Source organism: Marmota flaviventris, chromosome Y (genome assembly GCF_047511675.1).
Source record: "Marmota flaviventris isolate mMarFla1 chromosome Y, mMarFla1.hap1, whole genome shotgun sequence".
Classification (NCBI taxonomy): domain Eukaryota; kingdom Metazoa; phylum Chordata; class Mammalia; order Rodentia; family Sciuridae; genus Marmota; species Marmota flaviventris.
Genome location: NC_092519.1, coordinates 13985538 through 14012325, shown reverse-complemented (window position 1 = coordinate 14012325; position 26788 = coordinate 13985538). Strand labels below are relative to the sequence as shown.

The 26788-nt window shown below is 50.8% G+C and overlaps 1 protein-coding gene across 3 annotated transcripts in view; it reads left to right on the top strand.

Moving 5' to 3' along the window:
* The window catches only part of LOC114106844 (F-box-like/WD repeat-containing protein TBL1X), a 178242-nt gene that overhangs the window by 130390 nt on the left and 21064 nt on the right, over positions 1–26788 (top strand). For all 3 annotated transcript variants that reach the window (XM_027954010.2, XM_027954009.2, XM_071607016.1), the window contains exons 4-6: positions 4459–4566; positions 21974–22119; positions 24281–24554. In XM_027954010.2, the coding sequence (XP_027809811.2) occupies positions 4509–4566; positions 21974–22119; positions 24281–24554 (478 nt within the window). In that variant the 5' untranslated portion in view covers positions 4459–4508. The remainder of the gene's footprint in view (positions 1–4458; positions 4567–21973; positions 22120–24280; positions 24555–26788) is intronic.

The window sequence follows — 26788 nt, the reverse complement described above, 5'->3', positions numbered from 1 at the left end:
TTACCTCTGCTAATGGAGGCTTCCAGACCGAAGGCCAGCAGGCTGCCAACGGGAAGGAGACACATATGACTTGTCTTGAGAGAGGTGTCTCCACAAACGCCATTGGCCTATGCTAGTTTTTTTTTTTTCTTTCTGTTGAAGCAGCACAGAAAGAGTGTTGTGGCTTTAACTGCAAGTAGAAGGGGTTCTTTTTCCCCCTTTTTGCGTAATCACAGTTCCAAAGACCTCAAATCAACATAATTGAAAGTGTCTCTCATCAAAAACTGGGTCAGGCAAGAAAATAAACACGGTTGCTCTAATTAAGAACTCCGTGGCCTTCGCCCTTCTCTGGGGCGAGGAGGATCTGTGAACCGTGCAAAAGCTCCCTTCTAGTTTGGACGCTGGGAGGGGTTGGAAAAGATCCACCCGAGTTCTCAGAAGTGCAGGGCTGGAAGCCTTTCCGGAAACTGCTTCAGAGTTAGAGAGGCTTGGGTTTCCGGCTGCACATTCTAGAAGGATGCCCGGGCGCAGGCCTCTTTGACGGAGTATGTAGGTGCGGCCTTGCCTGGCTGACTGTCCCTCGTCAACTGGTAGGGCTGAGGGGACCTGTGGGGACACGACGTGTGCTGCCCTGGTCCAACGTGCGGTGGGTCCTGCTCTGGGTCTTCATCTCTAGCCAATACCCTGACAGAGCCAGTGAGTTCGGAATAGGTAGGAGCCCTCGGCCTGATGAACCTCTAATTGGTCCATACTGCAACTGTCACGGGCATCTGTGGCTTCATGCCACTTGTCCACAGAGAATCATCTTTGACAGAGAAGACGGAGGTGGCCTCCTCTCTGCAAACATGCTTGATCCTTCACCCTGAATGCCATCACAGAAGTTGGTCCTCTTGCCCCGAGACAAGGGGGGGCATGAGGCTTGTCATTAAAAGTGAGATCAGCCAGGTGTGGTGGCATACACCTATAATCTCAGCAACTGGGGAGGTTGAGGCAGGAGGATCTCAAGTTTGAGGTCAGCCTGGGCAACTTAGTGAGAACCCTGTCTCAAAATTTTGAAAAGGACTGGCTGTGCAGCTCAGTGGTGAAACCCTTGCCTAGCATGTGTGAGTCTCCATCAAAGCTTGGGACCACCACCACCACCAAAAAGGGGGGGGGGGGGTATTTTTATAAAACACCCTTCCCTGTATGCACACACACAAAAAAAAACTCCTGAACTTTTTCTCTGTCTAACCTTGTTTCTTGCAGATTCAGAGGTCTTGTCCCCATCAGTCAAGAATTTAGCTCTTCTATGAACCTTCCTTTCTTGGAAGACTGCCACTTACTTCCTCAGGATACCTTCGGGGACAGTGGGGAACTTTACATGACTTGTACAGACACTAGGTGCCCAGTAATTATTTCTATCTCCTTGGATCTCACTTTTCTTAGTCACAGAAAAAGTGGGGCAGAATTTTTTTTCTTTTTCATCAAGCGTGAGTAAAGTAGGTGCTCATGTGATAGGAAGAGCTGGTTCCCAAAGTCATCTCATTCTCTGCGTAGAAATTATATGTTTAAAGGAGTTTGTTAAAAACGATATGCAGTATTGGTGGTACTTAAATAAAGCTCACAGGAGGACTTGGAGTCGTTATAATATCTGCCATCTCTGACACCTCAAACCAAAGCCAACCACTGTCCCATTGACCCTCAGTTCAAAAATCTGGATCTTTGATGAAGAAAATCAAAAGTGAGGAGGGGGCTGGGGGATTCACTTCTTGGTGGACATGGGATCGGCCTTTGGCGGAGGCAGCATGGTAGCAATGGCCCCCTCTTAAAATAGGGGGTGGAAAACATGATGGAACCATGTCAGGAATGTCAACCCTGGGACCTCAATTCCAGGGGGTCCTTGCCAGGGGGGGGGTTAGAAAGTGCTGACCGGCAAAAGTGCTTTTTGTCAGGGGACACGAGGCAGGCCCAGGAGCATGTCCTGTGGCCTCAGCCTGCTGTTTCCTCCTTCAGGTTAAACCATTGGTTGCTCAGGGGTTGTTCTGTGTTCCTGACCCTAAGGGTAGAAATTATAAAAGGCAGACTTAGAGGAGGTAGAATAGTCACCCCCAGAGACCCCGTGGGTCACTGGCACCTGGGAATGGGGGGCAAGGCATGCGGAGTTAGTCCACGGATGCAGTTTCTCTCTGCTGTGAGATCCTGACTCTACCTCGGTCTCCTCCTCGTTTGTAGCTTGCAGAAAAGTGAGACCAGACGCTCTCCAAGGTTGGTCATCCCAACTGCTCTGACCCTTGCAGGCAGGGTGACATCTGCCCTCCCCTGCATGGTGCCGGTTTATCTTTCCAACTCGGTTACCTTCCAGGGACTTCCAGGTTGACTGCAGTTTGACTGGTAGGCCCCCTGACATGGTCCTGCCCTGTCCCGAAGTTCTTAGGGCAGGGAGAGGCTGAAAGCACAGAATTGTACTCCTGTCTCCATCGCTACCTGTTAAGCGGTCTTAAACCACAGAAGCTCCAGTTGTGGAACAAGGAATTGCCACACTTCAGTTCATGCTGTGGATCAGCAATTTCTGTTTCTTTTATTGTTGTTTATTTGGGGCAAAGGGTCAGAAATTCTGTAGAAGTTCAACCTGTTAAAAAAAAAAAAAAAAAAAAATTTTGCTTTTGTCTGCATAATGACTCATGTGATGTTGCAGCAGGGTGCAGAGATCAGCTGACAGTCACACACGATTACTTTCTATATTTTAATGATAGTCTTCAAATGAAATTTGAAAAATTCCTCGTTTACCATCTCTGATGAATGCGTGGCACCCCAGAGGCTGATGGAGACGTCTGTGATACATTTGCGTCGGGATGGGTAGTGGCAAGCTGTTTCTCACGTTCATCCTTGAGGCCCTACTAAGCCTGAGAGACGCCTGCCTGTCTGTTGTTTGCTCATTAGGAGTTGATGATACACCAACCAGAGGGCTGCACCCCGGCAGGATGTAAAAATTCTGAAGGAACAGGTTTGCCTGTGCACCGATTCCTCCTCAGCAGTGTGACGCTCTTCTTGCCAGAGTCTGTACGGAGCTCCCATGTTCTGTCAGATGGTTTTTGTTCTTTAATTTCTTCCCCTTAAATAATATTTCACTTTTTTATCGGGGCATATACTCTGATTTCACAGCTTCTCTTTGAGTGTCTGACTTGGCTTCCTAAGGCGATGTCTTCGGAGTAAACTCCCCCAGACATCAAGCAGAGATTGGGACACATTTGTATTTTGACTGACAGTTTTCTTTACACCCTGTACACAAGTACAGAAATGTCACCAAATGAAATCAAAGGCAATAAGCACTTTTTATCTATTTTGAAACTGATATATAAAAACAAACCATATTAATGGGGTACCATGAATTTTTTTTGGGGGGGTGGGGTGGAGTACCAGGGATTGAACTAAGGGGCACTCGACCACTGAGCCACATCCCCAACCCTATTTTGTATTTTGAGACAGGCTTTCACTGGGTTGCTTAGGGTCTCGCTTTTGCTGAGGCTGGCTTGGAACTCGGGATCCTCCTGCCTCAGCCTCCTGAGTCACTGGGAATACAGGCGTGCACCACCGTGCCTCGCCCATGGAATGTTTTGGTATATGTGTTTACTGCGTAATGTTTAAAGCAGGTTAAACTTGTGTCTCCTCAAATATTTATCATTGTTTATGGTGAAACCATTCAACATGCTTTCTTGTAGCTTTTGGAAACATACACTGCATTATTATCTGCAGTCACGCTGCTGTGCATGGGCATCTCAGAACTTGTCAGTGTAAATTATACCCATTAATCAGCCCTTCCCACCCTGCTGTCCCTGGCCTCTGGTCATCACAGCTGTGCTATCGAGTCCCATGCAATCAACTTTTAGATAGCGCCTATCGGTGAGACCAGTTGGTACTTGACTCCCTGTGCCTGGGTTATTTTCATTCAACCTGATGGTCTTCAGTTCAATCCATGCTGTAGCAAATGGCAGGGTTCCATTGTTAACGGCTGAATAGTATCTTATTTTCCCTCACCAGTGGAAGGACATCTGGGTTGTTGGACTTTTGGCTATTGGAAGTAGTGCTTCACTAAACATAGGGGTGTGGGTGTCCCTTTCACCTACTGATTTCATTCCTGGTGGTGGTACATGTCCAATACTGATTATATTTTTTAATTTTTGAGGAACTTCCATACTGGTTTCCACCATGGCTGTACCAGTTTACGTTCCCCCCAGCCAGTGTGCAAGGGCTCCCTTTTCTCCCCATTTTCGCCAGCACTTGTTGGAATAGAAGCATTTTGGGTTAGTTTGGGTTGGTTTGCTGGCTTGGTTTTTATATAATCACATAATTATAAAACCTGACATCAGACGTTAACTGCCGTCGTGTGTATGAGAGCGTGGGTGGTGTTTTCAGTCCTCTCCAAAAGAATGCAGACGTGAAAACGCAGGCAACGTCCTGAGAGTTTTGACTGATGGCTTATCGCTTCTTCTCTCCTCGCAGAGGGTGGCTCCCGCTTTGTAAAGACCTCATCGCCGCGAGGTGAGGCTAAGATGAGCATTACCAGTGACGAGGTGAACTTTCTGGTGTATCGGTACCTCCAGGAATCAGGTAAGGGGTTTGGTTCTCTGTCGGGAGGAAATTCGCCTTCAGTGTGCCGCGGGTGGAATGCCCAGCCGTTGGTGGAAGGGTAACAAGGAGGGCTAACGGTGCTCTTTGTGCGAGAGTTAGTGGGGAGGAGAGAAGGTCCTGGGGCCATCTCATTCCCAGGCTGGAATGCGATGCTATCCCCATGATGTTTCTGTTCAGGTGAAATGAGACCCAAGTGAACCTCAAGAGAACTTGTGATAAACATGGAGAGGGTCAGGAGCAGTTTGTGCCCCTGGTCTCCACTATGGTGAGAACATTGACCCACTGGGGTGTTGATTTGAACCTTGTAGATTTGACACCAGAGACTTAAGGAGCGAAAGAGGAAGGGCCCAGGGTCCTTCAGGATGGGATGCACCTCCAAAGACCTAGCTTCCTCCCACTGGGGCCCCCCCTTCTTCAACACTCCACCACCTTACCTAGTATGTGGGCCTTTGGAGACATCCTAGATCTAGATGACAGCATGATCCTCTGCTTAACAATGTGGTCACCTCCCTCAAATGCACCCTTAGTTGAAAATGCACTTCATACCTATAGCCTAAGCTACTGAACACCATAGCTTAGCCTAGCCAATCTGAATGCTGTAACCTGTTTGCTTATATTATATGCTGGTCGCATCCTGATAAACTCATCAAAAGTAGAAAACATCCTGACCTGAAACTGCATGGACTGTACCTGGCCTGCAAGCCCCCTAGCTCAGACATTGCATGTGTACCTACCGATCCTGGGGCTGCCCGGAGGTGCCGCATCTGAGAATCAGAAGTGCAGCAAGAACTCAAGATCCCAGGGCAAAGTCTGAAACACAGTTTCTCCTGAATGTGTAAGGCACGTGTGCTGTTGTCAAGGTCCAAAGATAAGTCGAAGCATTGTCAGCCCGGACCCGTCTGTGCTAGGTTTAAGGAGGAACCAGCCGATCGGCACCTGGACCCAGGCTGAAAGAGAAAATGGGCAGGCATCGATGCAAAGAAAATGGCTCAAACCCTGAGCATATTACGTAGCGTCGGTTTTTGAGCCTCGGTTTCCCCTAGAAAAGTGGTTCTCCCAGGCAAAAGTGATAGTTGGTGGGACATGTAGCATGTTTTAAATGAAATCCCTCTCTCATCCAAGCTTGGAACTTTTTATTTGGAATCCCAGCTAGCACTGTTCATGGTGATGCACGTTCTTGGTACATATTTGAGCGTTTGGCTCGGCTGTTGCCAGAGCATGGTATCAGAAAGTGATAGAGAAACAAAGTATACTGCCTGAGCTGTGGGGACCACACTCTCACACCTCAGAACTTGCAGGAGTTGTCCACCTGGAGCACAGGTGTTCTCCTATCACAGAACTCAGACCCCCTGAGCTGCCTGCAGGTGAGAAACCCCACGTACCGTGTCGTGCTCCCCTCGTGGTACTTGCATGATACTTTGCGTTTAGAAATATCTCTGTGCGAGGGTATATTGATGGTAGGGACAGGGAGTGTGTGACAACAAGCCGAGTTTGTGAATGTCAGGCAGGAAAGAGAGTCTGTTACCTGGGGGCAGCTGCTGTGCTGGTGGTTGGCCCCACGTCCGGGGCAGGAGCGCTTCGCGCCCTCTTTCCGTAAACACAGAGATCTCCCTCCCTCCTGCAGGAAGGCTGGCCTCCTCGTGTCGTGTTTGTTTACACTTCTCCTGTTTATTTTTATAAAGCTTCTATGACCAGGCAGCAAGGGAACCGAGACTGGGACAGAGCAGGGTGTCCAGAATTTCCCAAGTGTCACTGCTGTATAATGTCTGTTGAATTCTTTTCCTAATGATTCACCAACATCCAAGTTACTTTCCAGTAGGTGTGGCCCGTGTTTAAGGAGAGATTGCTTTGATGGAATTCTTGTGTGTATTCTGGAATTTTTTTAAATGCACCACAAGGAAGAAGCAGGAGAAGAAATGGCTGGTGTTTAAGTGGACATTATTGGGTTGGTTTTCTGTTTATCTCAAATTCTAAGGTTTAGTTAAGCCCATAGTTGATGATCCTCCACCAACTTGAAGAGCACCTTCTCCCCCACCTGTGAGAAGAAAATCATTCCCTTGATCCGCTCCCCCTCAGTCACCTGAGCGCACGCGCGCCTTCAATACCACCACACGCGTTAAAAATCAGTCTTGCCTCCCAGTGAGTGGTCCTCGGCTCCTCCAGAGCCACTGAACTGCTCAGGTCCTGCTCATCTGCAGGATGAACCAGGTGCCATTTCTGTCCACCACCCTTCTCCTCCATCTTCTCTTTCCTTCCCATTCCCCAAATATCCAGGGTGTCATTTGGGATGATTTAGGCTGCAAGGAAGAGAGGATTCCATGTCATGGAGCATACACTTCCCAGCAAGGAAGCAGGATATTGAAGGCTGCTTTTTTTCCGAGAGGGCCTTGCCTCTCCAGAGCGCTCAGTCCATGTTCTTGATGTGCAGCACCTCCCCACAGCACATTCCCAGCAGTCTGGAAGAGGAACGGGGTTAAGAAGCAAGACCTTTAGATGAAACAGTAGCAGCATTTGAACTAGCAGCTCCAGTACCAGAGAGGCTGCGCTTGGTTTTGCTCAAGTCCCGGCACCCTGGCTTGCTCGGTGAGGGTCTCGCTGCCTCTGGGCGCTGTTTGTGAAGCCCACGGTGTACCGTTTTTTGGAGTGTAGGTCTGTAGATTTTGCAAAACGTAGGTAGGTCACGAGACCAACCAAGACAGAGATTCTGTTGCTCTTCCCCAATTTTCCCAGGTTCCCGAGTCATCCACGCCAGCCCCAGGCAGCCATCATTGTTTTCTGTCCGTCAGGTTTTGCTTCTGTAGCAATGCTGTGGGCATGGAGTCGCAGGGTACATAGTCATAGTCTCCTTCCTTCGGTGCAAGGCCCTTGAGGCTTGTTTGTGCGGTTGCATGTATCAGCCGTGTGTGGATTCTTTATGACTAAGTAATATTCCCTTTTGAAGGCTGTATGACAGTCTGCTTGTCCATCCCCTGTTGAGGAACATTGAGTTCTTTTTGCATGTAAGGTTTTCTGTGTGGACAGAGGTTTTTGTTTACCTTGAGGAAGTGCCTAGGAGTGGGATTGCTGGGTCCTGTGGTAGGTGTAGGTTTAGCCTTATCAGAAGCCACTGGGTGTTTTTTTTCATCTAAGGCAGAAGCAAGACGCTTTCTAAACACGGAGGTTTATAGAAGGGACAGGAGAGGCGCCCTGAAGAGTAGGTAAAAGGACTTTTATCCAGCACTTGTATTTGTAGGATATTGATGACGTCTGGTACTTCCTCTTTGGATTCTGAATCAGGGTCCTAGCTTCCACACAGTGACCAGTTGAACTTTCCGCACCAAAGAAAAACTGGCCAGGCGTGATGGCGCACTCCTGTAATCCCAGCTGCTCAGGAGGCTGAGGCAGGAGGACTGCAAGCTTGAGGTCAGCCTCTGCAACCTAGTGAGACCCTGCCTCAAAATAAAAAGGGCCGGGGGTGTGGCTGAGTGTAGAGGGCTTGCCAAGCGTGTGCAAGGCCTGGGTTTGCTGCAGCCGGCCCAGCTGTTTGGATCAGCCAGAACATGAGGCTGGGTTCGGCACACCACTAGGAGCACTCGGGAATAAACCCCGTGAAGGTTCTGGTAACAACGCAGGTGAAAATCAACCAGTGAGAAATGGAGTTTCACTGAGGCCTTGCCCAGTGCAGAGAGGTTGCCCACTTACACGCTCCAACAGCTGTCACTTAAACATTTTGGATACTGAAAGAGTTGGCCACCATGATAATGGAGTTCATTTCTTATATATATGGTAAGTCACTCCGAGGCTGACCCACCTTCTTCACTGTGATAATCTGAAGACCCTCCGTAGGACTGACCGCAGCACCCGTGTTGGAGTGCGTGTTCGGATCTGTCGTGATTCTCAGCGAAGAGGCCATTCGTTGTGCATCTTTATCGCCTGCATTGACGTCACCATCTTCACATTATTTGGAACCGGCTATTGTTCGTTTTTAAGAGCAAATGCCTACACCCTGGACACATGCCGTGTTCCTCAAGAGCTGATGTCCAAATGTGAGACAAGATACATGGAATGAGTTTTTTTTTCTTCACAAGGTTGCTATTATGTACCGTCCTTGTTCCTAAGAGGTAGTTGCTGTGATCCCAACATTTGTGTTCTGCCCCGAATTCACGTTAAAATCCTAACTCCGGAGGTGCAGGTGTTGGAGGTGGGGTTCTGGCAGTGCCGAGTTCGCGAGGTGCAGCCCATGAATGAGACGCGTGTCCTTATGAAACAGGCCCAGGGAGCTCCATGTGAGGACCCAGGAGAAGGCACCAGAAGGAAATTCTGGCCCATGGTATGTAACAGATGAATCCTGAGGAGGTTGTGCTCAGAGAAGTCGACTGGTCGCAAAGTGTAAATGCTGATTGGTTCCCTTATAAGAGGTACACAGAGTAGACGAATCCCCCCTGCGGAGAGGCAGAATGGTGGTTGCCAGGGGCTTGGGGACAGGAGTTTTTCAGTTTTGCAGAAGGAATAGGTTTGGTGGTGGGGATGGTTGGACAGCAGGGTGCATGTCTTCCATGCCACTTGAAAATGGGTAGAATGGTTTATTTTGTGTTGTGTATTTTAACTCTGTTTTTTGGGGGGAAAGTCTTATAGCAAGAACGTTAATGTGCAGATTGTTTGAGTTTGGAACACTTGTCTAGAAAGGAGGAGAAAGGGTTCACCTCAATGCCACAGGAGCATTAAGGGTTTAACAGGAACTCTTTAAGTGCGTGGTATGCACAGGTGTTTGTAAGCTCAATCTATCTGTCTGACATTATGAGTATCTTAAACATAGAACAGAAAATGATATTACTTGTAATAGCACTCACCACAAAGGTTGCCACGCCCTTTGGTGGGTGATAGATTAACCCAATTGTGGCACATCCACACTATGGAGTACTATTCAGCCATGAAAAGGGATGAGCTTTATTGACCCAGGCAGAAAGATGGATGAGTCTTCCTAGTACTGGTGTCAGGAGATCCCACTGTGCACAGTTCCATTTACACAACATTCCTCACGTGTCTCGGGATTGTGCGGATGCCACATTGGTGTCTGCCGGGGGTCAGGATTGAGGATGGGTGTGGTATGGGGCTGTGTTCTTTTCAGTGACTCTCAAAATGTTCTTGTGTGGCCCTTATGGCCAGCCCTTGGTTTGCATGGAGCCTGAAGTGGGCAGGTTTGAGGGTCTTGACCTGGGGGTGAGGGCACCAGCCGAAGCACTTATAAGAGGTTTTCGGCCTCCCTTTCCCATCAGGTTTCTCAGCCTCAACACTAGTGAGTTTGTGGTGGATTGTTCTCTGTCTTGGGGGACTGTTCTCTTCTTTGTAGACTGTGGAGCCACATCCCGGGCCTTGGCCTGCTGGGTACCAACAGCATGCTTTTCCCCTCCACTGTGGTGACCGCCAACACCTGGTTTTTGTTGAAGGAGGATGGATGGAATTCTCATTTCTTCGTCTTTTCCTGGGCCTCCCTGCCCTGCCCTGCCCTCAGAAGTACCACTCAGATACTGACTTCCCCAGTGAGAACCGCAGTGCCTATCTTTATTAATTTTCCAGAGCGTTTTTCCCCTTGGGGAGGGGGAGGGTCTGCCAGCAGCCTTCCCTGGCAGGTAATAAAATAATTGCAAGTTGCAGACTTTCAATCTGAAATCTCTTTCCCCACCGGGCTCCTGGTGAGTGGGTGAGGAAACCAAGAAGAGGGTGTGTCTCGTAATATTTGCGAATGATTGCGTCTCCAGAAGTGATTAAGAGCCTTTGCCCACTGTAATCCTAGGAGCTGACAAATTACCCACAGGCCCCGGGGTTTCCTAGGCTGTGAATGCCTCCCACGGTGGCAGGTTCCCATGGATCTGGGAAGTCATTTTACCGGCGGCTGCTCCTCTAAACACAAGCTCAGGGCTTATTGTTCAGCGGAGGCTCTAAAAATATTGTTTGACTGCAGCGGCTCATTTCCATTGCTAATGTGTGTCCCTGTCTCATAAAAGGTTCCTTAGGACACTGGGAAGGTCAGGCCTTAGAGTCCTGGTAGCCTTAGCTTGAGACATCAGTAATAAAAGGGAAACATTCATTTCATCAAAAAATGAGTAAGACCCCAAGAGAAGGGCCACGGAGGTGCAGGGTGAAGGTAGCCTACACTGGGTGGAAAGCAACCTGGTCTCGTGTCTTCTGGTGGCCTCCCGTGGGCGTAGGCAGTGCCTTGTGGTGGGGTTTTGAGAGAGCAAATGTGCAAGAAAGGATCGTCCTGCTAGCTGGTGGCATCAATAATCCACACACCCCCAGCAGCAGCCGTCTCATGTCCCTTGGCAGAATACCATCTTTGCCAGATCGCCGAGCCCCGGCCTGGCGGCTGCCCAGGTCCAAAGCTTACGTGGAACCTGTCCTGGATGCCGGTTTCTCGGGGGGAAACCTGCTGGCATTGTTGGCGAGTTACGCACAAACTCCTCCTCTTCATTGGTGAAGACCGTTTTCCTCAACCAGTCTTTTGGTTGGGTTATAACCACCTTCGGGAGCAGAATGCAGGGTTGGTGCTTCGTACCTTCCAGATGTTCGTCACCCCCCGGCTGCTGGTCTGCTCTAAGTTGACTGTTCTAATTGGTTTCTGTCTTTGCTCCCTCCTCGTCTGTCTGAATGAATTCTTTGACCTGTGTCAGGAGACAGAGCGCCTCATTTGCACCAAGTTCGTAAAAAGAATATTTTTTTTTTTTCAAGTAAAACTACCTGAATCTTGTGGATTGAGACTTGTCATTGCTGTACTGGGTGTTTGATTAGCGAGTGGGAAACAACTAGAATGAAGGCCAGGTGAGCGTTTTATGAATTAGTTGCTTTATCACATAACCAGTTGTTTCCCGTAGTCATTAACACAGCCCTGGTTCAGACGTGGAAGACTTGAATAGTCCCTCCTGCTTTAGAAGTTGGGGGTGCGTTGGGAGAGTCTAACTGGCTCGGGTTTCCCGTTTTAGATAAGATGAAAGGGCGCTTACCAAGCACTGCCTTCTTCAAAGTTCACGGTTACCTTGAAGACCAACCTGCTCTGAAATGCTAATGTGACCTTCAAACTGTCCCTCACTGATACATATTTTATTTCCTACCAAATTCCCTTTGTTCCTCTTTTCAGACCAAATAGCAAACACGTCACCTGCACTTGGTCCCCTTTCCCTGCAGCCTCTGCACATACCTTTGCTGCTGCCTCTGTGGCCATTCTTATCAACGTCGGTCCCCTGAGTGCCGTCCTTTTCTTTCCCCCCACGCCTCTGTGGTCAGGGAGCTGCTCTGGGTGCCCTTCCCCAATCGCTCCCCCAACCTCCAGATCTGAGTGTCCATCCCCAATGTCCCTCCTGACCTTCCCATTCTGTGTCCATCCCCAATCTCTCCACTGACCCCCAGTCTGGGTGCCCTTCCCCAATCTCTCCACTGAGCACCATAGTGACATTTTGGATGACATTTTCTCGGGCTTTCCTCCATATCATCCCACCCTACTGTCTGTCTTCCACACGGCCCGATTCTGTTCCCCAGAGGTCTGCCCTCATGTCCCCATCACCCCTCAGAGGCTCCGCTCCTTAGCGACCTCACCTTCCAGGCTGGCGTTGGAAGGAAGGTGGGCACCCAGCATGCAGCCTACAGCGCTGCTTACTGTAGAAAATCCAAGGGTGCTCAGGGCCTTCTATTGCATGGTGTCTGCCCCACCGCCTGTCCCCAGTTCCCTCACCCCCCCTCCTCCACCACCTCTGTCAGGGTTGCCTCTGTCCCTGTTGTCCCAGTAACACACACTTATGGAGCACTTGCTGTATACAGCCAGGCATGATGCTCGGTACCTGACAGGAGAAGCCGTTTATTCCCGTCAGCCCCAAGAAAGAAGACGCAGCGCTGTGTCATCCACAGCTGAGGGCCAAGGTCCTGAGGTCTGAGTGCCCAGAGGTCATAAGGCTAGGATTCAGAACAGGCCATGTGGATCTGCAGATCCACATTTGTGTGTACTTATGTGTTGATAGTGTACAGCACAGTGTTTTTGAAGCATATATGCAGTGCAGAACGGCTGTTGGAGCTAATTAACTGTGCATAACCTTGCACACTTAGCATTTTTTGGTCACGTGAATAGCAATTTTCAAAATGCAGTACATTGTTCTTAACAATGCTGTTCCCTGGGTCTCTTGAAGTTATTTCTCTTATCTAATTGGAGGTTTGCACGCTTTGACCTGTGTCACCCCAGCCCCTGGCACCTGCTGTCCTGCTGTTTTGGTCTCACACATGAGCGATTGCTGTCTTCCTCCGCCTGGCTTGTTGCAGGTAACAGCGTCCTGCGGTTTATCCACGTTGCAGACGGCAGGGTTCCTTCTCTGTCAAAAGGTGGACCAGGGTGGCCTTGTCTGCACACGCCACATCCTCCGCCTCCTCCCCTCCCTGGATGGAGGTCCACTCCATACCTTGGCTGTCATGATGGTACTAGCACGGTGAGCGCAGGAGGTGGGCTCCCTGTCTTTCCTATGTCGCCAATAGGACTGCTGGGTCGTGCGGTCACTCATTTTTTAAACTGCATGGGAACTTACGTACGGTTTCCATGACTCCCTGCCAGTCTGCATTCCCACCAGCCGTCTGTCCGGGCTTCCTTTTCTCACATCCTTAACCATCAGGCCTTTCTGATAAGAGCCTAAGTTTTGTGATGTCACCTCTTTTTCCTTTTTCTTATTCCCCTGGCGCTTAGTGATGCGGTGCATTTTTTTCATGGACCCCTTGGCAGGATCTTCCTCCTCCTGAAGGATTTCTCTTGATGTTTTTCATGCGGTGAAGTCATCAGTGTATTTTCTGATATTAAACCTGCACTCCTGGGATACACTCTGCTTGGCTGGGACACTTTGTCCTTTTTGAATATGTGGCTGAACTTGGTCTGCCGACACCTCGTCTGGTGTGTGCACACTCATCTTCCTGAGGAAAACGGGGCCGGGATGTTCCTTTTCAAGTTTCCTCATCCAGGCTGGGAACTGGGATCATCCCGGCCCCATAAAACAAGTTTGGCTTTTCGGAAAGTGTGATCACAAGGACTGCTTTGCCCCCAGTCCAGGTCTCCCTGAGACGAGGGCTTAGATAGTCATATTTTAGCTTGTGTCAAAACCGTTCATCTCTGTCTTCATGGTGCAGAAACAGCCCCTGAAATCATGGAAGCACATGGCAAGAGCTGTGTCCCAATAAAACTATTTACAAAAACAGGTCACGGCCAGATTTTGTCCTGTGGACTGTCACTGAGCCACTTCTGCCTGAGACTCACCCTCCCATGAGCCAATGGTGTGCGCTCACATTCTCGACTTCCTCCTGCTCGGAAAACCTCTGTCCTCCCGACTGTCTGAACGTACATTTCCCAGCCTCTCTGCTCTTCACTGATCATCTGAACTTTTGCCGTGTTTGCATATTTTATTAATATTCTCTAATATTTTTCCTTAAGTTGAACCACTCCTCTAAAGCATACTGGTAGGTACTGGTACGTTAGTTCCGTCTATGTCTGTCGGTATAGCACACGTTAAGTAAAATTTTAAACATTTGTCCCTGTGCTACTTAAAATCACTTTGAGTACCCCCAGGGAGTGTGAGGTTCTAGGGGTTTTCCCTTGGTACTAGACATGGTACCTGGGACCGAGTGCCTGCCATGCAGTCTGTCTGCCACTGAGCTGCAGTCTGAGCCCTTTTTATTTTTATTTTGACAGTTTATAAGGTAGGCCTCAAACTTGAAATCCTCCTGCCTCAGCCCCCCTGGTAGCTGGGATACAGGTGTGTCCCATGTGCCCAGCTGAAGAGTTGTTGGTGTTCAGGGATATAGCACTTATCACAATTTCCAGTTCTACAAATGTCTCTTGGTAAGTTGTTAAGTGGAGGCGCTGCCCTCCCTGCTAGGATGAAGACAGACAGAGCTAGAAATCTTATTTCTTCTCCCTGCCCAGGGAGGATCACAGATACCTGAAGAGCTGACTGTCACAGAGGCAGATAAGTGTGATATTAAACGTGTGCAGCAGCTGGATGCAGAAGCACAAGCCTGTCATCCCAACAGCTCAGGAGACTGAGGCAGGGGGATGGCAACAGCGAGACCGAAGCAATTTAGCAAGACCCCCTCTCAAAACAGAAAGGGCTAGGGGGTGTAGCTCAGTGATAAAGCACCCCTGAGTTCACTAAGTCCTAGAAAGAAGAGGAGAGGGATGGAGAAGATTCTGGAAAATGAGACTGGCAGCAGAGATCATCGCCATCCAGAACCTTGGGACCTCTCCTCAGAAGCCTTTAAGTTCAGTTTGGAAAACTCTACTCGGAGATGGAGTGAGTCACGTGTCTTCTCCGTGGTGGCTACCGAGACCAATAAGCCACAAATGAAAATGTTCATATTGTGTCAGGTTTATTTAAAAAAAAAAAACACACAGAAATCCAGTGTTCTATGACCACGAGGATTATAAATATGAATCAATCCACGTGGACAAGAGACCTGAAGTTCCCCAGTGTGAGAACAGGGATTGTGCTGATGGTATAATAATGTAAGTTAGTTCTTCCACCTTGGGATAACTTTCTGTTAAATTTCTGTTGAGGCTTCTAACGGTGCTATTCATTAAAAACTGGCTGAGTCTCGCGTTCCCTAACTGAAGCCGGGAAGTGAGGTCGACTGCTTATGCTGAGACTCTGTGACCCTTGACAGGAAGGCACCTCCTTGTCCACCCACCCACCAGGGCCCCCACAGGCGTCTCGCCCCAAGGCCATCATGGCTGGGGAGGCCGAGGCAACCTTTAGTTTATCACCTGAGCAGGGGCTCATGTTTCCCGTGTTGAGAGGATATTAAAACGATGTTGGCATGGCCACATGGTGTGCAGTCATCTGAGCCCACACTGTACTTAACCGCCAGCCTTGGGGTCTGGCCAGATGTTATAAGCGAAACCCGATTTTTAACGAGATCCTTCTGGTATTTTCTTTGGGACGCCAGCCAAGGCAGTTCCATTTTATGCTAAATTCCATGTTACGGTGGGCAGGTCATCTAGAACCCATCTGCAGCCCCTAAGAACATTTCTCCCTGCTTTTGTTCTCGGAGAATTAGTTTGGGAGTCATATTGGGTTTTGCAGGATTTTTTTTTTTAAAACATTTATGTCGTGGTTGTAAAGGTGATGTGAACATGCTCTGTGATGTCCACAGCAAAATCAAAAAAAGAATTCTCAGCATATTTGTGTGCCTTTCACCACAGATAAAACAAGTTTACATAGGTTCAGAATTGCTTGTTGGGCAGAAAATGTGATTCTCTGGGGAAACTAATCCATCACTGTTCAAAGAGAGTGCAAGCAAGCCCCAGAGAGCAGGATGCAATACCCAGCTCTTACTCTTTCTGTTGACTGTTGCTAAGTTGAAGAGAGAGGGTGCTCTGGATTGGTCTGCCCTGCTCCTGCATGGTCGCCCTTGGCCTCTCCCCCTTGTTGATTTTATCAGCACCTCCTTCCACCACCACCTTGACTCACCTCTGGCAGGGGCGCCGGTGGCTTTCAGGCAGCTGCAGTTCTACAGGAGAAACCTTGACCAGGAAATGTTGACCTTGGAGAGCGCAGGGCTGTGAATAGGGATGTTAGTTTTTGTGGAAACAAAAGGACCGTCCACCACCTGGGTTTCTGGATGACGCCATCGTCCTCCTCCATTCCCTTCGACACACTGGGTTGGAGAAGTGTCAGCCAGTGCCTGTTGGGTATCTGTGAATCCCAGGGCCAGACCCAGAGTTGCTTACCTGTCTCGGGAGGTGGCTCTTTGTGTTTCAGTCACTGCCTTAAACAACAGCCCCTCAGATCTCAGCAGGATGTGGAGGTAATTTTTCTTGATGTAGAATTTTAGCACTGGAGGGGACCTTGTAGGACATGGAATTCCAGGACCTCACGGAGATCTCTTACCTGCCCTGTGACTTGGTTTCCTCATCTGCAATGTGGGTTTTTTCATTCATAGGTTTTTGCCAAGGCTCTTTGATTGATTTTTTAGAAAGCCCTTGGTGTCATTATCTTTATTGTTGTAGTTATTATTAAACATGAACAGTTTGTGACCGAGATCCCTCTTCACAGTTTTGAAACTACCCTTTATATGACAGTCATCTTTGGTTTCAGAATTCGCTTTTCTTTCTGTCGTGCCAAAAATCTTTAATTCTTGTCCTTTTCCTTTAAAGTCCTCTGTTTGGAAATAGTGAAGACGCGGTTTGATTCTCACCACCGTTCATTGACACCAGGCGCTCTGGTTTCTTTCCGCTGTCCGTCAAGTTCAGCGACACTCCTTGAGCACCAGCGGCTGCAGCTGGAGTGGTGATGGGGGTACTGTGTGCCCCAGACAGTGAATGGGCTCCGTGCCCTCAGATGCTCCTGAACGGGTGGAACACCCCACGTGACCGTGGAAACAGAAGGCTAGGGAGTCATGCTGATGGGGCTCGGACAAGACAGCGACCACTCCTGTTGAAGGGCAAGAGAGGCTGCCATCAGGAAGGGACACTAGGCAGGGGGGAAGAGGGATCTGAAAACGGGGTTTCTCCACCTTGGCACTATTCAGACTTGGGGCCAGATCCTTCTTGGTCATGGGGTGGAGGCTGCTGTGTGCGCGGTAGGATGGCCAGCAGCTTCCCTTGAGCTTTGTGGGCTGCGAGGTGTCTGTCGCAACTCTTTAGCACTCTGCCAGGGAAGGTTCAAATCAGCCATAGGCAATTTAGCAACTCATGAACGAGGCTTTGTTCCAATAAAGCTTTATTTAAAAACACAGGTAGTGGGCCAGACTCCCTATGGGCCTCAGTTTGCCAACCCTTCACCCGGACTGTTTAGAAATAAACCTCCTGTGCCCATTGGCTTTGAGTCTGAGTATTCCAAGTATGCAAGTCTGCTAACTGCTTAATGAGAACTCGGCTCTTAATGCCGCACATGGGTGCCCTCAGTGTTGATTAGGGCCAGAGATGCAAAGCCCACCCCCACGGCTGCTTGAGTATTAAGCGTCTGCTCTGCTGAATAAGCGCTATTTCCAAGGGCCAGCATTGCTTGGGCGTAATGGTGCACTGTGTTAACTCCCAGCAGTTTGGGAAGCCATTTGTGGACGTGGCTGTGTTGTAGCAGTGTGGCGATCACAAGAAACAAAACGAGCTCTTGGTGTATTTTAAGTCTACTCTTCTTGCCCAGGTAGGTGAGACAGATTCACGTAACAGTCGTCTTCTCTTGTGAGGCTGGAGGACCTTTTTGTTCCAGACAGACAGGACTTGGCCATTCTTTTTAAAATGTGGCCCTTGTTTTAGGCCTTTCTTGGATCATCTCAGTTGTACCTCGGCTTTCTGCCTGGCGATATTTTTGCTCACCCAGCTGTTCTCTAGCAGTACTGTGAGTTATCTGGAGTCTCTGGGGAATGGCCACATAGGTGTTCCCTGGCAGCAATCCAGAATCGAGCAGGAATGGGGGTTGAGTAGAGCTGCTGGTAGTGAGGCATCCCCTTTTGAGGGCATCAAAACCAGCTCACTGGTTCCCAACCAGGGTGGGGTCAATTGGACACGTCTGGAGACATGTTTGATTGGCAGGCTGGGAGGAGGGATGCTACTGGCATCTAGAGGGGAGAGCTCAAGGGTAGTGCTGCTTGGCACCCTTCAGTGCACAGAACGCAGCCTCCGCTACGGCCAACAATGTCAGCCAAGGTGTGTCGGGAACCCCTGAGTGGGCTCACTGGGACACTCTTGTAAGTGGCGAGCCTGCTGGCTTCAGGCTGGCCTAGAGGTTGGCACCAAGGTCACCAACCCATGGCCCTCACACAACCTTCCATCACGACGCTGCCAAGCCCTCGTTCTCCTCCCTTGTGACTACTTTGGTACCTTCCACCATGGCCCACGCTAGGGTGCTGTCTGTCACTTGCATTCTGATCTTGGACTCTATGTATGACTCACTGGACGGCAGAGCTGTGTCGAACACCGAGGGAGAGCTGACGGGTGCAGATGGAGAGGTCCCCACTAGGGCACACTGAACGTGTTAATTAGCCTTGGAGTCCATTTGGGGGAGGGTGGGGTGCTGGTGGTGGTGGAGGAAAGCCTGGCCCTGGAAGAGACGCATCTGGAGGTGCCATGTCTTCCAAGATGGCCTCACACAGTCCCTTGGCACCCGCTAAATAGCAGTTAATGCTGGTTTCTGGTGCAGGCCGCAGATCATGCTGGTCTGTGGTGGCTGAGTGTTGTCTTGTGACCCCACCCCTACAAGCTGAGTGACGTGGGTTTGTCCCTCCAGTGTTCGTTCCATTGCTTATGGATCAGATCCCTCAAAAGCTCTGGGGAACCTGATGTGTACACAGGTAAGTAGAGCAGAGAGTGGCTGCAGGAGGCCCCCCTGGATTCCTGTAGGTTTTTGCAGCAGGGTCAGTACGAGACCAGCCCTGTCGGGGGCCAGTGCGTGCCCAGTCCTTCCCTGGGCGTTTTTGTGAAACCAGGAGGATGAGAAATGGCCTGTGACCTGCAATGCTCAGTGGCGTCAGCTAGTCGGGACACAGAAGGGAAGACGGCCAGGGCTATGGCTCCTGTGAACCACGAGAATCACGAAGTCTTAGGAGAGAGCAGCCACTTCGACCTGAACATGCAGCAGGGCGTCAAGCCGAGAGTCTACTGTGGCCCCGTTCCCTCTGTCCATTGGAGTTTTTGTAGTCTCCACCTCTCCAGAAACCTGAATGACCAAAACTTGGGATAATACAGTCATTGGCTGTGCAAGGCCTGGGGCTGGGGTAGGGAGGTCATAGGAAATGAAGGTGGAGAGAGAGTCAAGATAGTCAACCATAAAGGGACTTTGGTTATGTCCTCCAATGTACTGGTCTGTTTTGCTATAATGAAATACCTGAGGGAGGTTACTTTATAAAGAAGAAAGCAATATTTATGTTTAGCAGTGCTGGGGGATGGAATCCAAGGCCTTATGCAAGCTGGGCCAGTGCTTTGCCTCTGAGCCTGAGAGTTTCGTTTTAACTGTGGTGTGGTGGTCCAAGGTCGAGGGGCTCCTTCTGTCAATGGCCTCGTTGGTGCACAGCATCACATGGCAGGAGGCAGGAGACGTGGACCTATGGTGGGAGCATAGGGAGGAGGGGTGCACTCACCTCACCACAGGAGACGGGCAGCACACCCTTGTCTTTGGATTCTTTCTCTTCTTGTAAACCACTGGGACTCAGTCTTGCAGGCTCCACTCCTGGCCTCATCTAGTTCTTACTGCCTCCTAGAGGCCCAGCCTCTATCTAAACAGAGCAGTGGAGAGGGATTCTGAACAGCAACCTAATTAGGTAGTGGTGGTGTTGTAAAGAGAGATGCAAGATTCTGTGCGACTGATTGTAAAATGAATAGCAACCACCATATTACTTTATTAGATAAATACAAGCTCCGGATTCTGTGTGTAACCAGGCGATGTGGGTTGAGGCGAGAGTGGGAAAGAGGGGAGGAGGAGAACACACGGCAGTCTCCGACGTGGAGGAACATTCCCCCCTAGTGGGCAGATGGGTTATTGCAACGGCAGCCTATGTGTGGAGGGGGAGAGGCAGAGGGGCCTAGGCAGAGGGCCACAGGGTCCATGGCTGACCCCGTCTGGCTGGCTGAAAGAGGCCAGGGCCGAGCAAGGCTGAGAGGCCCCTCCTCTGGCATAGGGAGGTCTGTGGCCTGCAGGCCAGTGATGCTGTCATAGTGAGCAGAACTTCCTAACGGGGGAATTGGGAGTGCTTGCTCCTAACCACAGAGGTCACTTTACAAAGAAAGCAGGAGTGAGAACACCTGCCACAGGCATCTGTCAGTAGAGTGCTACCCCTCTGTCCCCGAGAAAGGGCTGTGGAAGGTCCCTGATCCTCAGTCCCCCAGTCTCACATGCCCTCCCCTGCAGAGCCGTTTTCTTTGTGTTTTCTAACATCCATCTTTCAAGTACCATCATCCAAAGCTTATCTGAAAACGTCTGGAATTTTTCAAGCATTTTGCTTATTAGCAGCTGGCGTTTGGAGACAAGGAGAAGAAATCGGGAAAGGGCTGGTGTAGCTGGGCGGTAGAGCACGTGCCTGGCATGTTGGAGGTGCTGGGGAATGAGACGGATCAAACCGTTAAGCACATGGACGGATCCCAGGTTATGCATCATTATAATGCGTCAAGAAAGCAAAAACAGAAAAGGGAAAATCCCCAGCTTCCGGAGAACTGCTCGATGCCACACCCTCTGGCCTGAGCAGCCCCTTTCCCTGGGGTGTTTGTGTGGTTGTCTGTCCCCGCCTGCCTGTGAGCGTTCTGAGCCAGGCACCGGCTGCCCTCTTCTTGGGCTGAGGGACAGCTCCTCACGTGCACTGCAGCTGGGGCACAGACCAGCACTGAGCTACGGCAAAGAGCAATTCAAACCAGGAGTCGGTGGAAGCCTGAGGTTGAATTTCTGTGACAGACACATCCAGCCCAGGGCACTGGGGCACGCCGTGCTGTGTTCTGCTTCTTCATATAGTCGGTGGCAACTTACAGATGTTTCAGCTTAGTTTTTCAGCTTCACGGTGGTGCACAGGCAATAGGAATTCAGTGGAAACCTTACTTCAAATTTTGAATTTGGCTCTTTCCCCAAGCAAGCTATAGAAGGGCACGTGCCCTCTCTCTAGATAGCTGTAGCTCCCTGTCACCCATGTGGTCATGAGATGGAAGCCCATTCCGTACAGTATGCTACATTGTCGGCACTTTTTGGATACTGTGTTTTGTGTCTCTAGATCCCATAATGTACAAGATGCCCATCAGTGTGAGCTTCCCATTACTGTGACAAAATGCCTGAGATACTTGGCTTATACGGAGGAAAGGTTTGCTTTGACTCACGGTTTCAGACTTCTGGTCCATGGTTGCTTGGCCCTGTTGCCTCTGGACCTATGGTGGGAGCATAGGGAGGAAGGAACCACTCGCCTCACCGCAGACAGGAGAGGGCTGGGGTCCCAATATCCCCCTCCAAGGCCTCACCCCCAGCAAGCCAACTTCCTCCCAGTAGGCCCTACCTATTAAGGGTTCCACTACCACCTGTTAGCACTCTGGGCTGGGATGAAGCCTTCAACACAGGGGCCTTGGAGGACACCCAGCCTAAACTGCAGCGCCATCTCTGCAGGTCCGGGAGAGACTTCAGCGCTTGGTTGTAGAGCGGGCTTTGCCTTAATGGTTTCTGCCCAGATGCCAGGTGATGAAGGTTCTGAACGCCCCTACGGTTGGCCGGGCGAAGCTGTGGTGCCGGCGGGTCAGGGCTGCTCTGTGCATTTCCAGCTTCCCGCGGGTTTATGGAGGCGTCACCCCCACGTTAGTCAAGGCACATCTGTGGGCTGGGAAGGCTGTTCTGTTGTGGGCATTTCCCACCTCGCACCCACACGGGGTGACCTTGGCCTCATGTCCTCTCACCTCCACCCGCTTGGCTTCCTCCTCCGGCAGGTTTCTCCCACTCGGCCTTCACGTTTGGGATCGAGAGCCACATCAGCCAGTCCAACATCAACGGGACACTAGTGCCGCCGGCTGCCCTCATCTCCATCCTTCAGAAGGGACTGCAGTATGTGGAGGCCGAGATCAGCATCAACGAGGTAGGCACACCCCGGGGCCTGCCCCACCGCTAGCCCGCAGAGCCCTGCATCTAGATGTGCATGAGCAGGGTGCAGGACGGAGTCCGGGCTTCCCTGGGCCGTCTCGGGGTGGGCTTCTGCAGCCTTCACTGTCCCGCTTACGGGGATCTGTGTTTTCCATGTAAATATGCAGAATCGCAGGCACGACCGGAAGGAGCGTCAGGAGGAGAGAGGGTGATCCTCCAGTGAGAGGTTGTCAGGATTATTTTTATGATTATATTCAGAGGCTGAGGATGGAGCAGTGAACTGAATCCTACCAATTCGCGTGTGTCCCCCGGTGCCTTTCAGATTGAGAGAGTGTTGGTGCCAGTTTTATAGCACATTGGAGGATTGATCATTCAGGTTCTAAAGGGCTTCCTCACCCGTCTCTGTACTGGAGATTCTCTAGAGAAGATTCTTTTGGCTTCCTGACATCCATAGAATCTCTGGCCATCTTCACCTGGATCCCACCCTTACTGAACTCCACCCTTCTCAGAGATCTGGCCACAGCCTACCCTGAGCTGTCCTGCCCAGCACACCCAGCCTTCCAGGGCTCCCTCCCTCCTGTTTTCTCTGACACTAGTCTGACCCTTACACGCCTTTCTTATTCAGAGCATTTTATTCAACTTTATTTCAGAAATAATGTATCTTCTTTTCTGTCTCATGAATTCGTCGGCCATTTTTCACGAGCCTGTGTCTTGGAAACCATCCCAGTCTGCCTGCCTCTTGCTCCTCCTTCCTTGGTAGTGTCCTCCTCCTCTCCTTAACATTGCTTGTGTGCGAGTGGTCTGCCTGACTCTTTCAGGCCCCACCTGGTCTGTGTCTGTAGAACCAGCAATCGTGGGGAGATGAGCACATGACCCCCCTAGTCCCCCACAAGCTCTCAGATTGGGGGATGTAGTGATCTGATTTTCCTCTGCCTGCCCGTTTCCTGTGGCTCTCAAGGCCAAAATCCCTCCGTGATGTTTCAGCCACCCAAACGCCAGGGTGTCTAGAGGTCGGTGAAAGATCTCACTTGGCAGAAGTTTCCAGTCATTTAAGAAAATGCGGCAGTGTGCTCTAGAATGTAGATGAGGAGGTGTTTTCATTACCGCGGGCAGATATCGTCTGGCACCTTGGCCAGCTGTTTGGGGTGGGACTGCATGAAGGAGGAAGGTCACCTGGGAGCATCAGGACTGCTCAGCCTCGGCCAGTGCTTCCACGGCTACAGTCCAGGGGGCAGGGGGCTGGGGAGGCGGTGTATATCGTTTCCTATAGTTTCTGTGATTTCAAACAGTGCATCGTCATCAGAAATCGGGTGGGCTGATGTGCCTCAATTCCTCCTCATTTCGGAGGTAATTCAAGTTCAGCACTCGGCAGACGCAACGTGGAGGCTTGTTGCATTTCATGCAACTCAAATATCTGAACGAACTTCCTCCCGTATTTTGAAGTGTGTTGAGAAATTTTTCATGGTTGATACAAACCAGAGAATCAAACGGCGATCCATAAAAATGTGACTCAGAACCAAGCAATTTTTGTTGTGGGTTACATCATGGCTTCATCGGGGCCGTCCTTGGAACCCAGGAAGTCATCCCAAATAGCCCCAAGTGCTTATTTTATTAAACCAAGTGGACAAACGCACCGGTAATCAAATGCTGAATGGCGTAGTCATTTCTAAATTGTGCTTAATGCTACCAAAGAGTTCCCCCTCCCACCTAAGTGGCTGGTTATTCACAGACTTTCCAGCAGCCCTTAGCACGGGGGTGGATTCCCAGCCTCAAGATTGTGCGCTGGGGGCAGGGGTCTCTTGGAAAAACCCCCTGTGTGCTAGAGGACGTGGGGCTGCATTCCTGGCCTCCACCCACCCGAGGGCAGTGCAGCACCTCGCCACCCCGCCACCTCCCTTCACCCGGTGGCTCCAGAAATGTCCCCCAGGATGCAGACTGTCACGGGATGACGTGGTTCTGGGCAGGTGTCCTTAATGCCCAGATGTGGCTCGCTGCTTACCGGATGTCAGAGCTGCCACTCAGGATTGAGCACTGCAGCTGGGTCTCCAGGACCGGCCGCCCCTGCACGGAGTCCCTGCAGCCTGCTCCCGTGGGTGCCCACTGCACCCCGGACGGGGCGTCCCCGTGCGCGGGAGCTGACCAGCTTGCTTCCGCAGGATGGCACGGTGTTCGACGGCCGCCCCATAGAGTCCCTGTCCCTGATCGACGCCGTGATGCCCGACGTGGTGCAGACGCGGCAGCAGGCGTTCAGGGAGAAGCTCGCGCAGCAGCAGCAGGCCAACGCCGCCGCTGCAGCCGCTGCAGCCACGGCCACCGCCACCGCCACCGCCACCGCAGCCACCCCAGCCCCCGCAGCCGTTTCCCAGCAAAACCCACCAAAGAATGGAGAGGCCACGGTGAACGGGGAGGAGAACGGCGCGCACGCAATAAGTAAGTGTGGGGCGTCGGGGCTCCCGGGCTCCCGGCACATCGCGCTCCTGCGCCAGGACCACCTCGCAGGGCTTTTTGCAAACGGCCGGCCTTGGGAGGTCGGCCTGCCGCCTTTCCCATCCAAATTCACCTTGGCTGCAGGATCCTTGGTTGTAGGGGATCTTGCTCTTGTGAGAACCCAAGCCCATCCAGGCCACGTCCAGTATGAGTCCTGTCCAACAAGAGCAAAGGTGCTGTTCCCAGAGGCCTTTGGTCCAGCCTCGAGCCTCGCACTGTTCAGGCTTTAGGCCAAACGGTGGGGTAAGAGTTGAGCTCACCGTGACTTCTCGCGCACCCCGCCCAGGCATGGGGAGTCATCTTATTTGGTCTGCCCCTGGAGGTTAGTCCCTGTTAGGCATTTGCTCAGGAATGTTGAGCAGATAAACCAGAGATCCTTATGAACTCCAGAGGTTCTGCTTGGGGGTCCGAGTTCACATGCATGTGCATGTTTGTGTGTATATGTGCATGTGTGGTGTGGCTGAGTGTGTGCATGTGTGTGTATGTAGTGCGTGTGTGCTTCCTTAGTTAGAAACTGGTTTCCTTCATGCAGCTGGAGGGTGAAGGAAAATGTGACACTGGCATCTGACCCCATAGTCCCATTGCCGCGGCTTCCCCTCTTGCAGAGAGCTGCCTAATGGCCTCTGAGGCGTCAACCCATGGCCATGCTCTGTGGCTATTTACCATCCACAGGTTACAGTCAGGTGGCACAAAGGCCATCACCCAACACAAGATAAAGACCCCCAGTCGCATCCTACAGGATCACTATTCATAAGGCCCAAAATTGTGGAATAGAGACGAAAGAGAAAATATCTGGCTTGTACAGAAGAGTCACTGTTCACTGAAGTGGGGTAGGACCCTCAAGTTTTCAGAAGCAGACACAATAGATGTAGTTGTTTTTGTCATCTTATGTCACCAAAAAGCATTTATAATTAGTAAACTTTGAGAAATCATTGTTTCCCAAGGAAGAAATTTTGCAAGTGTTTAAACTGTACCCATTTCTTTTAAATCTTTAGAAACTCTAAAGTGGTATCCATGTTATTCCCAAGCCTGGAAGGCATGGGTATGTCTTTCTGTCCCCCGAGTCCCATGCCCACCCTGGCATCCACAGCCAGCTCTTGTCTCGCAGTAAGGCAGCCTCTCCACTCTACCACTGCAGTGGACACTGTGGGCAGATCTGAAGTTAGACTTAACTCTGACCCACAATATTCTCTGTCCTGCAATTTGAGAGAGAGAAACGGCCACTTTCTGATATGGTTCTCTGGCAGGGCTCTGTTACTATAATGAAATACCTGTGGTGAGCAGCTCATAAAGTGGAAGGGTTTATTTTGGCTCACAGTGCTGGTGATTCCAGTTCAAGATGAGGCAACTCCGTTGCTTTAGGCCTCTGGCCAGGGGAGGAGCATGTGGCAAAGCAAACCACTTCTATCGCCAGCCAGGAGGCAGAGGGACATGGACAGAGGGGAGGCCCGCCATTTCTTTCAGGGTGACATCTCCAGTGACCTAACTTTGGTACCACAAGTCCCATCCTCTGAAAGACTCCTCCACCTCCTGATAGTACCACAAGCCTTCAGCAAAAATGGGCCTTTCGGGGACTTCTAGCAGCAGTATTAGCCTGGCTTATTTTCACCATCAAGATGACTAACTCCTACGTTGAAGTTATTTAAAACTAGGCCAGGGACCCAGGGTGAGAGCCTGGTGTGTTGAGACAGTGTCTAGCTAGAAGTCGCTCTGCTGACCACCTGCCCCAAGGTGTGCTCCTTGCTGGTTGGTCCGCCACCCCTGGCCTGCACCTCTGGAGGCTGGCTGCCCACCGTGGGCCCAGGAGCAGGCACTCTGTGCTCTGTATAGGCCAGGTCTGCACACAGTCACCCTGGCTGGCCGCTCTGGAGGCTGGGTCATTGTGCAGATTGGAATTCCACAGTATCACCACCTCGGTCCACTCCTCAGGCCCCGCACCTCACACACAATCCCCAGACCAGGCTGTTGAGGTGGGGACTTTCCCAAGTGCAAAGCCGGGCTCCCGCACCTCCCGGGAGCTTCACGTTTCCCGCGCCCTGCATGGCTACCGAGGGTGCCGGCGCTCCTGTTGCCATCAGGAGTGGGGAGTGGGAAAATGCTCTCCAAAGGTGGAAAACGTTTTCCTCGTCTGATGAAGATAAAAGAAGTGTCGGCGCCTAACAGCCCTGGTGTTCCTC